Source organism: Benincasa hispida, chromosome 7 (assembly GCF_027475165.1).
Source record: "Benincasa hispida cultivar pf3 chromosome 7, pf3_genome.v1.1, whole genome shotgun sequence".
Lineage (NCBI taxonomy): Eukaryota > Viridiplantae > Streptophyta > Magnoliopsida > Cucurbitales > Cucurbitaceae > Benincasa > Benincasa hispida.
The window spans coordinates 35,119,860-35,133,380 of NC_143484.1; the positions used below are offsets into that span (position 1 = coordinate 35,119,860).

At 29.8% G+C, this 13,521-nt stretch overlaps 1 protein-coding gene across 1 annotated transcript; it reads right to left on the bottom strand.

The window, feature by feature from the left end:
* Positions 1–325: 325 nt before the first annotated feature.
* Positions 326–3,238, bottom strand: LOC120081723 (uncharacterized). The gene is made up of 2 exons (XM_039036821.2): positions 2,666–3,238; positions 326–1,323 (listed from the first exon to the last, which is right to left on the bottom strand). Exons 1-2 carry the CDS (start codon positions 2,999–3,001, stop codon positions 853–855), a joined length of 807 nt encoding a protein of 268 aa, XP_038892749.1. The 5' UTR covers positions 3,002–3,238; the 3' UTR covers positions 326–852.
* Between the last annotated feature and the right edge of the window lie 10,283 nt (positions 3,239–13,521).

A 13,521-nucleotide genomic window follows, 5' to 3' on the forward strand; every position in this document is an offset into this window, starting at 1 on the left:
CTAACTTCATTTATTTCATCTCATTGAAACAACAAACGCGTTTTGTTAATTACCCACACAAAAGTTAGTTTTAAACTTGTTTTCTACACACTAAAACCAAAAAATAGAAAGTCAACTGATTATGTCGTAAGTAGTTTAAATAAATAAAGGGATAGGTATATGGTGACTATAGAGTAATCAAAACATAGCGACTATAAATAATACTAAGATATATATATATATATATATAATGTGATTGGACCTGATATGAACAATTAAAAATGGCCCCATACTGTGACATGTGATTATAAATTTTATAACAGCAATCCCATACAAGTCAATGGTATTTTCTTCAAATAGAAAAAAGAAAATTATTGAATTATGGCCAAAGACACAATTTGATACAGTACAGTGATTACATAAAGTGAAATGACCCAAAGCTCCTCCTAAAATAATAGGAGGATTCCAAATGTATGGAAAATTATTCAACGTAGACGCTACAATGCAACAACTTCCATGGTTTATCTTTCTCATAAAGCCGACCACAAAACACAAATTTTAACATTATACATGATGCTACAAAGAGATATTGGACGAATATAAATGATACAGAGACGTTGGACGAATACAAATGATACAACATGAAGAACAATAACAAAATAAATTATAGAAAATACCTTCAACTTTGTTCTTTGTTTAATTTTGAAAGTACCATGTACGCTTTCCAAAGTTGCAATATTACCTTGAGACTTTAAAAAGTGTATTGATCCAATTTTCCGTTCTATGAAATGTCAAGAATAATATTGCATAACTTTTAAAAAGTATAAGGGGGTATTTTTCAAATGAGAACAAAGTTGAATATTTAACCAAAGACTAGAATACGAAAGGAATAAGGGCTTTGATATGCTGAGGGAAGTCCTCAAATTTAGAGACATACCATTTCCTAGTGGCGTAGCTTCTTCCACCCAAATAGATAGCAGTGGCAATGGCAAAGCACAATGAGTAGAGTGTCTGAGAAATGAGAGCGAACCCGAAATATACAGTTATTTCAAACAAATAGTGAGGGCAAATGACAATGCTAAAGAGGCCTCCTTTGGGAATTTTGTAGCCTGTTTCTCCCTTTTTTCTAGTTTGAGACAAAATATAATGGTGGTACATGTTCCCAATAATGCCTATCACAAACACAGCAATTCCAATGTTTTTCAGATCAATGGATGGCTCTACAAGTGCTTTTGAAAGCTGTTGAGTGTATATCATGAGTGCTGTAGAAGAGAAGTAGCTGAGGGAGATTATAACTGCTGAATCAAGTATCATGTAGCCACTGTACTTGTGAACAAACAATACCTGTAGGATTTTTTCCATAGAGAATGTGAAGAACACATAAAAACATCTTGTTTATGGATTTGCTTGAGTTGGGTATAGTTTTGTGATATCGTGATATCTTATACACTAAAAAAACTCTAGACAAGTTGTTATGAACCCAACTCAAGCACTTTTTTTAAAAAAAAAAAAAAAAACTACTTTGAAGAGATTTGGCCCACTTTATAAATATAAAAAACTCAACTTCAATTATAATAATAAACACTATTGAAGTTTTTACATTCGTCAAACAACACTCCCTAAGATTTCAAACAACTTACCTAATCCATATTATTTGGATTTAAATTACACATAGAAACAATTTTGAAGTGGATATAAATATAGGGCCAACAATAAATTTACAAAATTTTTTTTTTTTTTTTTAATTATCGTAGGATGTTTTAGGAGTATTTTTTAGACGAACTGTGAAGTTCGATTTTTTTTCAATTAATTATTATTTTTATTATTTTAAATTCAGCTAAACCGTAAGGGAGAAGGAGATCCCTGCACTAGTAAGGAAAAAAGTATTATTCTTAGACTAAAAATTTACTACAAAAAGAAATAGAAATGTCTTAAACAAGAGGGAAATTGTCATAAACAAGTTTTCATTGTATAAAATTGGCATCTTTTTTAAAACTATTCAAATAATTCATCGAGATTTTAATTAAAAAAATTAATTTTTTTCTTACTTATAGATGGTTTGGGTCTTTCTCAATATATCTCGCAAAGATTACAAAAGTCTAATCTTTTCATATTTTTTTAATATCGATTGGTGAATTCTCGATCGAGATATTATATATTTTTCATATCTTACCTTTTTCAATCATTCATTTGAAAAAATCTAATTTGTAAATTCATTTAGAAATTTAGAAATTTATATAATTATGTAAACAAAAAGTGCTCATAAATTACATCAGAATATAAAGATAAATAAAAATTTGAAAATGTATATAATTTGGTTAGATTATCTAATATTTGAAAAAAATTAAAAATTCTTTTTACTCTCGAGATTTGAAAACTAACATCTCAAAAACTAGATCTGAAAACTAGTTTAACATTTTGAATAAATAATGACTCACAATAATATGAATCAAATAAATTCAAATCGAATCGAATAAACAGAGCAAGATCGACACGTTCTCAACAAATCCCCGATTCTCGTTCAATCAAGAACAAAAAAACGAACCAAACAAGATTGAACAACTAATTCGTCACAAGAAAGCAAATCGTTAAGTATTAATCACAAAGACAGAGCACGAAATTTCACTATACAAGATAAATCTATTTCTTGGTTTAGATTGAACAAAATTAGAGAGGAAGAGAGTACCTCAAAGTCCCGCTTAAAGAAATGTAGAGTGAGAGCGGACTTAAGCAGAACAATCCTCCAATCATCATCCGGAAAGAACCAGAACGACGCAGCGCCGGCGAGAGCTGCCGGTGTATAGAGCAGGAGCATCCCCAATCTTGAAGAAATCCTGAGTTGCTCTGAGTTAGATGATTTCGTAGCACTATTATTCGTATTCCAGAACTTTGAATACTGCAAATGCGTTCCTCTCGCTTCCGAAAGCCCTATCACCGCTACCACCGCCGAACTCACCACTGTCATCACGTTAACGAACAGTGATGGCGGCGATGGGAAAAGAAACGCCGATAAAATATCCATTGCCGCCGTGGACAGGATCGATGAAGTCTCCGAATAAAGTTTCTTTAGAAAATTTGTAAAACTGGGACTCTCGTTTTGAAGCACCGAAAGAGAGCAACAACAGAGGTTTTTGTAGAATGGAACTCAAAAGCGGTATTTTGGTAAATTTAACTAAATTTGCAACGTGTTCCACGAGAATCGTGGGCGTTGATTTTTTTTCTTTTTTTAATTTCTATCAACAATGATTTCTGTTTTCCCCTTTCTTTTTTAAGTTCAAATTTATAGAAATGATTTTCATGGTTTAACCCCTCACGATATTATAATTCTAATCAAAATGTTTGGATAATTTAATTAAAATTTTAAAATTATACATCATTTTATAATGATTTTTTTTAATTTAATTTAGATTATTGTAACAAACAAAATAAACCAATTGAAAATTTGAAAACATAAGCTACATCACATAACTAAATCAATAAAAGTTTTTTTTTTTTTTTAACGAGACAATTTTATTAGCATCAACTCGGAAAATTTACAACGTAATCAAAATTTATTGAGATTGAAGTAGTAAGCAAAATTAGAAAATTAATACAGCACACATCATTGATTGACAAAGTTTTTCTCTACTAGTTGCTAGTTGAAGCAATTATTATGACATTTTAATTTTTATTTACTTGCAAGAATGTAACACTCCAACAAAGTTATTCCATTTAAGATAATATCATTGTTAACATAAACTATGGCCTAATCATATTCTCCTTTTTTATATTTTGGTATCTATTTGTTCTTCCATTCGTCTTTGTAAGATTACCTTGATTAATTTGATTATTCAATGAAATATACAAAAACAACAAATCACTAATAATATTCGATATATTTGTTGTTGTTTCCATTATCCATTAATCATCTGAACACAGACAAAAAAAATCAACATCACAAAACCAAGTTAATAACCCGGTTAATTCGCTAGACAAATTCCGTTCAAGATTGGCAAACTATACAAAATACCCCTAAACTTTGCACTTTATATCAAAAATACTTTTGAACTTACAAAAGTTTCAAAAATACCATTAAACTTCTAAAATGAGTTTAAAAATACTCTTACCGTTAGTGTTTTGTGTAAAAAAATATCCTTAAACTTTAAAAAAAAATAAAAATAAAAAATACTTTTACGGTTGAATGAACAGAAATCGATAATATTGCCTTACTTCTTTATTTTCATCTTTTTTTCTTTTATTCCTTCTTCAATACCCCTTGCCTCCATTTTTGTTAACATTTTGTTTATAAAAAAAAAAAACAATAATAATAAAAAAAAAAACTGCACACTTAAATTAATGTAATATGGACTATAATAAGAAGAAAAAGAATAAAATAAGCATTAGTGGATTTTAGGACTTAAATGTTTTAACAAAGTTGTATGTTAGTAGTTGTATGTGTTAATAATCAAATACATTTTTTTTTTTTGACTATTATCATTTTGATATGTTTTATGGAAATATTTTGACTTAAGAATTTTGTGTGATTTTATGTTTTAATTTAAAATTTTGGCTATTGAGAAAATTGTTTTAAGCTAAAAATAGGAAAATTAAGAGAAAAAAGAAATGAGCTATCTGAAGAAGAAAAATAAAAAAAAAAGGAAATTTGTATAATTTGTTTCAAAATTAGATTTTTCAAACTTCAAAAAAAATTTCAAAAAAAGTTGATAACCATATTACTTGTAGGAGCATTTAAAACTTTTTTTTTTTAATTTGACAGTTATTTTTGTAACGAAGTATTAATAATTTTTGTTTACATACTAATGATAAATATATTATTGAACCTTTTTTTACAAGTTAAAGGTATTTTTGAAAATTTTAAAAGTTTAAGAGTATTTTTTAAACAAAATTTTATCGATTTCCCTTCAATAAAAATTTTAGAATATTTTCGAAGCTTCAGAGATGAGGAGTATTTTTTACACTAAAATTCAGGAACATTTTATATAATTTAACCCATTTCCTTGCTGTTGTTTAGAAAAGGACGACAAAAATAAATAAATAAATAAATTCCATAATGTTATTGGTCTGATTTATGTATAATTTAAATTTGTATTCTTGTCTTTATTTTGAAGACAACGACGTCGTATCGCTTAAGACGTGAGACAATATCAAAATCTTAGCAGAGTGGGGCCGGCATGCGAATCTCAAATTCACATTTCTAGAAAAAAGAAATGGAAGAAAATATTAGCATTTATCCTTTTCCAGACAAATAATTGGAATCGGTGACCACAAGGACCATATCATGGTTTTAGATTATTATAATTGGATTATAATAATTTATATTTAAAGTATAGATTATTTTAATTTTAATTATAATATATATTTGAGGTGTAAACTTTTTTAATTTAAAAAAGAAATAATAGACATTATAGCAAAGAATAAAACATGATAAATGTAAAATAGTAAAAATTATAGCAAATAGTAAATACGATAGTAAATTAGGTTTTAGGAATAGGGTTGACTATAGCTAATTAAATAATTGAAAATAATATTTACTATAGCAAGAGGTGGTTATTATAGTTGTAAGATAATATTTGCCTTAAACACGCCCTAATTGGTTACAATACAAATATTATAATAATAATAATAATAATAATAATTTGACTAGACTATTCGTGTATATGAGTTATAGATGATAGTAGTCTATCAGTATCTATCATTAATAGATAGTGACATTTTACTATATCTATAAATATTTTGGTTCATTTATTTATATTAAAAAACAACCCATGAACTAATGTGTCAGGTTGAGTTATTTAAATAAATTATGTATTCCCCTTTAAAATCACAACATATAATATCTCATATATATTGCACTTTGTAAGTTTGTTCCAATAAAATTGCTCATGTTTATATATATATATACGTAATTAGTATTATTATTATTAATTTGAGGTTTTAATCGGTATAAATAGCAAAGTTTAGAAATATATTTTTTTTTTCAAAATTGTTTATTCAATGTTCTTATAGAAGTTTGCAAATAAAAAAATGTGTCACTAAATTGCTTTGTATTAATATGTTTGGGGGTGGACATATCCTTGATAGACTATTTGGGGGCCCAACATGAGATGTATGTCCTCACATCCTATATCATCTCAGTGTTTGGAGGCTCCTATCTTACTGATTTTAATTGTTTGTGGGCCCATTTTCAGAACATGTATCATATCTCACCGCTATTTTCCTTTCATGTATCGTATATCATCTCAGTACTTGAATCATAATACTCGATCAGAACTCCTTAGACATCAAAATTTTCAGACATCAGAATTTTCCACATTCTATATCATTTCAATTCCAAACAGTCCCTAAATATGTTATGTTACATGTACATAAATGTCCATCTTTTTAATGAGTTTGTTTAATTTTAGTGGTGAATAAATTAAATTTAAAGTGTCAGACTACATTTAAATATTATACTTGTGTCTTTAAATATGTTAAATATCTTTTTTAACTTAATAAATGTGTCAATGTGCTAAAACAAAACAATAATTTAGTGATATAAATAAAATAAAATAAAATAAAAAGGTACATATACAACAACTCTATTTTATTCAACATTACACTCATGCTGATATCATACACCCACGATTTTTGTACTTTAATATAAATTTTAAAGTAATAGTTGATAATATTTATGATAAAATGAATTTTTTATTGTGGCAAAGGCGTCTATTTTAACCCATGGGATGTAGGTTCGAATCCTGTCCTATGCGTTTCTGAGATTTTTTTTGTGTGATTTTAATTATAGGTGGTTGGGGTTCGAAAATTTCGGTTAATTTAGGTGGCTAGTGCATTGGATTTCCTATACCCTAAATAAAAATAGAATTTTTTTTTATATATATATATATATATTCTAAATATAAAATTAAAATATAGAGTAGGTTTTAGCCTTTTAAGTTGTAATTGCAAATCAATCTCTCTAATTCCAAGAAAAATTAAATAATCAATGTAATTCTTTTATCTCACGTGGGAGTTTATTTTTTATTTTTTTGCAAAATTTAGAGAGGTTTTTAATCTCAATTCTCAATAACATTCTCTTGAACATGTAATGTTTATTTTCTTAGAATGTTAAATTCTTATATTTTTAAATTTATGCAATAGTTTTCAATATTTTTATCGGGAATACTTTCATAGAGTTAGCTCTATGTCAATATGAAGAGATATTTTTACTGTGCCGTTAATTTTTTGCAGATAATTTTTACATTCACATTATGCTCTATATATTTTCGTTTGTTTCAATGTTATTTTTATATTCACATTACTTGTATAGGTTTTTAAAATTAATTTCAGAGTTCAAGCTAGAGGATTATTTGTTATCAAATAATAGTTGTTTGGATATATGAACTCAGCAAGTAAGTTATAAATTTTTCTAAGACTTTAAGTTTTTATACTTCTTAATCTATATAATAAAATGTCATATTCTTATTATTAATATTTTTTAGAATTAATTCAAAATTAATATGAACAGATATTATAAAAGAAAAATAACAATAGAGACGGTAGAGCTATCATCTTCAAAGAAGAAACATATCTTAGATTATGGTTGATCTTATGCAGAAATCAATCTAGAAGAATTACCCACGGATCTTGGTCTAAGAACCAAAATTTATGATTATAGTTATAATATTCGAGATCAAGTTCATATAGCATGTTTACTAAAAGGTCCTTGTCAGCCTCGAAATCATACTTTTCTACTTAAGAAATCTAGTACAAAGTCAAGACGATTTAATCCAGCTTGGTTTAGTGAATATTCTAATTGGTTAGAATATAACATTTTAAAAGATGTTGCATTTTGCTATCTATTTAAATCAAAACAAAGTAAAGAGTCAGGAGGCGACTGTTTTGTTAGTGAAGGATTTTCTAATTGGAAGAAAAAAGAGAAATAACATATTCATGTCAGTGGTCCTAATACTGCTCACAGTAAGGCTTTAGGTAAATGTGAAGCTCTTTTATACCAAACACAAGTTGAGTATCGAACTCGATTAGGTGCATCAATTGATTGTATTCAATTTTTATTGCAACAAGGACTTACATTCCGTGGATATGATGAGACAAATGATTTAAAGAATCAGGGTAATTTTCTTGAACTTTTACGATGGTTATGCAATCATAATAAAGATATTGAAGTTATGACTTTGAAAAATATCCCAGATAATTTGAAATTGACTTCACCCGATATTCAAAAAGTATAGTTCATTCCATTACAGTAGAAGTTGTTTATATAGTTATAAAATATATGAGTGACAAATATTTTTCTATCTTGATTGACGAATCAAAAGATGTATCTTCAAAGAAGCAGATGTCCGTGGTATTGCGATATGTGGATCAAGGCCATATTATTGAACTATTTGTTGAAATCATACATGTCAATGATGAAAGGATTGGATTTTTTTTTTGCAACAAAAGTAATTGGACACATCAATCTTTAATTTTTGTTTACTGAATACACATAATTCAAAGTGACGGAAACTATGGAAAAACATAAACCCAAGCATGCTTTCTACAGCTCAAATAGAGAGGAAGGGATTAAAAAATCACATACCCTTGAAGACCAAATCTTCACATTCCTCTCCAATTCAAGTCGTCTTCTCCCGATCTCACTAATTCGACATCCACTAACTCAATGAACAGGAGCGAATACCACCAATGGGTCTTCCCTATTATTCTCAAGGACGAAAGACCGTGCAGAGGTGTGGGCTTGCACTCAATCTTGGTGTGAGAGAAGGAGAAGATAACTGAGAGTTTTTTCTTCTCTGTAAAATTCACAAATAGAAGGAGAACTAGAGAGAGACACAGAGAGAGAGAAAACTTTCTCTATCTTCTAATTTGTTACGTGTGAGAGGGAGAGATTAAGGGGAGAGGGAGTTAACTCCCTCCCCTTTATTTTTAATAAATTCAAATTAAATTTTTTTAATTATATATATATATATATATATATATATATATATATTAACCACTTAAGATATATTTAAACTATATGTTATATTACATATAACATATAACTTATAGTTAATATTATATTACATATAACATAAACTATAGTTTATTATTCTCTCAAATAATTCAAGTATTAATATGAATCAAATTCATATTAATTTTAACCTATAGTTTTTATATGAATCACATTCATATAAATAAACCCAGAGTTTGTTTATTTATATGAATGTGGTTTAGGTTCCATGATCGGTATGAGCATTTGGGCCTAACTCATTTGGTTTTTGCAGATGATTTGATGATTTTCTGTGCAACTGAGAGAGATTCTTTGGAGTTTGTGAGGTAGGTATTGACAGAGTTTGCAGAGCTGTCTGGGTTAGTTGCAAATGTTAGGAAGAGTTCCATGTTTTTACGGGTGTGGAATCTGGGGAGGCGAAGGAACTAGCTGCGTTTATAGGTGTCTCTCTTGGTTCGTTGCCTGTTAGGTATCTGGGTTTATCTTTATTGGCGGATCGGTTGAGGGTTGTGGATTGTGCGCCTTTGATACAGATGATTACAGCTCGTATTAGAAGCTGGGCAGCAAGGTCCCTCTCCTTTGCTGGGAGGTTGCAGCTTGTTAGGTCTATTTTACAGTCCTTTCAAGTTTTTGGGTGTAGCATTTTCGTGTTGTATGCGTGTGTAACTCATGACGTTGATCATTTGTTACGTAGTTATTTATGGAAGGGTAGTGTGGTGAGTCGGGGTGGTGCACGGGTGGCGTGGGATGAGGTGTGCTTGTCGTTGGGAGAGGGGGGTTGGGTATGAAGCATGTGGCCTCTTGGAACCAGACTACTATTATGAAGTTGCTCTGGCTTCTCTTAATTAAATCGGGGTCACTATGGGTGGCATGGGTGGAGGAGTATGTTTTGCGTAGGCGGTCGTTGTGGGCTGTTCGGAGTGAGGTTGGGAGGTCTTGGTGCTTGAGGGCTATCTTGCGAAGTAGAGATAGATTCAAGCATCTGGTTCGATTGATGATTGGTGATGGACGGTCTTGTTTTGTTTGGTGGGATCCTTGACTGTCGGGGGCGCGATTTTGGATTCATACGGGTCTATAGTGGTTCATGATGCAAGGAATAGTTTGGAAACACGGTTGTCAGAGTTCTTGGATGGTGACGGAGGTTAGAAGTGGCCTACAGTGTCTTGGGAGTTGCTTAAGATCTGGGGTCTTATCCAGGCAGTGGGGCCTAGGGTGAGGGGAGAGAATTATTGAGTTTGGGTGTCGAATGCTAGTAGTCGGTTTTCTATCGTTAGTGCTTGGGAAAGTATACATCCTCGTCGTCTTAGGGTTTCTTGGACTGGTATTTTGTGGGCGGGGGATGGTATTCTGCATCACTCCTTCTGTGCGTGGTTAGCAGTGAGGGATAGGTTGGGTATGCGGGATTGGTTGAGGAGTTGGAGTGTGTTGTCAGAGGGAGGGGGTGTCTTCTGTGTGGGGGAGGTGTGGAGTCGTGGGATCATTTATTTTTTAAGTGTGGGTTTGTGAGAGAGGTGTGGTCTAATGTGTTGCGTCAGTTAGGTTCGATGCATTGGGTGGCTGATTGGGATGTAAAGTTGAGTTGGTTGTGTCGAGTGAGGTCGGGTAAGGGGGTGCGTAGTAAGTTGTTTCGTGTTTTATAGTGTGCGTCCATATACTACATCTGGCAGGAACATAATCGGCGGCTGCATGGAGGTCGACCGAGGTCAGTGTCTGCTCTGTTTCACCTTATGGTTTCTACGATTCGTGCTCGTGCAACTTCCTGGCGGGTTGACCTTCTTGGTTTTATCTAGTGTATACGGATGTTGTTTACTTTTGAACTTTACGTTGTTCTCTATTTTACCGTAGCCCTTAGTTTGTGGAGTTTTGAGTTCTTTTGCCTTCCTTTCTTCCTGGTGGTTTGCGAGTTTGCGTCTATGTGATGGTTTTGTTCAGATCTTATCCTGTTGGCTTTGATGCCTTGATCTCGAGCTGGGATCCTCCTTGTTGTTGTATAATAATATCACCTATTCTAAAAAAAAGACAAGTTTTTAAAAGCTAATGTTTTAGTTTTCAAATTTTGACTTGATTTTTTAAATCATTGGTAAAAATATATAACAAATGAAGAAATTTAGTGGTGAATATAGTGTCTATAGGTTAACTTTCAAAACCAAGAAACAAAAAAACTAAGGCCTCATTTGGTAACCATTTTGTTTTTTATTTTGAAAATTAAGCCGATGAACACCACCTCCACATCTAAATTTGCTAAGAATTCAACCATTGCAAATTATTAGAAGAAATGTAGATGAAATAGGCTTAATTTTAAAAAACAAAAACAAAAAACCAAATAGTTACCAAACTAGGTCTAAATGGTTACCAAATGAGACCTAAAATATTAGAAAATTGTTAGAAACAACCATGAAAAGTTGTAATTCTTCACAATGGGTAGGAATCTTAGTTTGTAAGTAAACATTAAATGCTCGAGCTCCTATCATGGTCAATTATTTGCTTATCACCTACTCAAAACTAGCACATTTTTTTGAAAACTTGTTACAAAAGTTTTTCTCCATCCATCTCGTCCAAGATCGACTAATGAGAATTTACATAAATGGTTGTTTTTGGCTTTCTATGTGAAATATTGGTTCTTAATCGAGATTCTATCAATTTTTTAAATACTATATAATCTTTACCAAATTTATATAAAATCTTACCTAATTTATCAAATCTTTCCACCCAAAATCAAATTTTGCTAAGATCTGGGAGATATAAAGAATCTCGGTGTATCTCATACAAAATTAACACTGACATTCTATATATTTGTGGGCTTTCTCGATAAAATCTTGGTAGATTTACACCGAGATTCTTTGTATTTTTCCAAAATCTTGATTTTTTTATTTGCAAACTTTGATCTTTTACTAAATTTAAAAATCATATGCACTTGAAATCCATCTGAAAAATCATAATTGATAAACTCATATGAAAATTTGGAAATTCATATATTTGTAGAAACAAAGATTAGGACAAAATTTTGAAAAGTTATGTAAATTTTGTATATAAGACTTGGTAAAAATAATTGAATTTGGAGAAAATTTGAAAAGATATAAGATTTGGTATAAAATCTGGAAATATTATGTAATATTTGGAAAAATTAATAGAATCTCCATGTTAATATTGCTTAAGATTTTATGGCCCAAAACAATCAATAAGTTGGAAAAAGATAATTTTTAACTAGATTTCAATTGTCGATCTTATTCGGGATGGATCAAGAAAAACTAATTCAACGACTTTTTAAAAGGCATGTTAGTTTTGTAAAGTTTAATAGTGTTAGTGTTATTTTTTACTATTTTCCTAAAATATTTGATTCTTGTTATATTGGCAAATGGATTGGACTATCACCTTTTAATAAAAATTGTAAAATGGCCTATTTAAATTTCAATTTTATAAAAATTTGGCGCGGAAAAACAAAATTAGAAAAAAAAAACATTTACGTCTCTAGTGTGATTAAAATAAAATAAAAAAAAAACAAAAAGAAAATCGAGCAAAATCGCACCAGTGGGAAATTGAATCCAAAACTACTTATGTTTGGTTGAAGGGAAAAGAGGGTGGGAATGGGAATGAGCTTACAAAACTCATGTCATCTTTTATCAACAAAAGTGAAGAATTATATAACTAGGTTTTCACTTCTTCTTCTCCTTTCCGTCAGCATTTTCCTTCCTTCTAGCAGCTCAGTGTCCAATCATCCCCTTTGTCTATATCACCCACAAATTCGATTTCCTACTCTCATTCCATACATTTCTTTTTTAAATTAGACACAAAATTACAATTTCAAGGGAAATTAAGAAGTAGTGTTGTATATAATAGGTTTTAGAGTTGAATTATATATATTTGAGGTATACAATATTTTAATTTTAGTTTATAAAGTATGTGTTTAGAGTGTTAATTTGTTTAACATAGAGTTATGAAGTATGAGTTTGTATTGATTGCATTTTCTCCTACATTTTTTTTTCTTGTATTGGATGAGTAGTGATATGTTAAATATATGTTTTATAAATAAAAGATAAGAATATATGTTTAACACGTGCATTTATATTCTTTTAATATATACAAAAATTAAATCATGGTATTTTAGATTTCCTAGTAAACAAAATTATTTTCTAAAAGGTTATTTTGTGTACGTTAGTATTTATACTTTTATATTGGTTATATTTGATTTTTGGAATAAAATATAGTGTAACTGCTTAAGGTTGTTTTTAATAATTGCATAATAAAAATAAAACTGCACAAATTAATTATTTAAAATCAATTAAGGCAAATTTTTTAATTAGTTATATGTTTTATAATTACACAAAATTTTGAAAGTGATCACATAATTTAAACAAAAATAACATTTACTTAGGTGATCTAATAATATTCTCATGCAACACAAACACATGTATTACTTATTCTCAGAAAAAGTTGATAGCATTTCCTACACAATCAAACATAATTATCTTTAATTCTCATGTATACTATTCTCATGCATTGTTTTCTCATACACAACCAAACATAGTTATCATTGTTTCCTAACAATTTTATTTTCA

Coding starts and splice junctions, on each gene's coding strand:
- LOC120081723 (XM_039036821.2), bottom strand. CDS start 3,001: ATGGATATTTTATCGGCGTTTCTTTTCCCATCGCCGCCATCACTGTTC. Junction 1,324..2,665: donor TCTTTAAGCGGGACTTTGAG/GTACTCTCTTCC, acceptor AAAATCCTACAG/GTATTGTTTGTTCACAAGTA.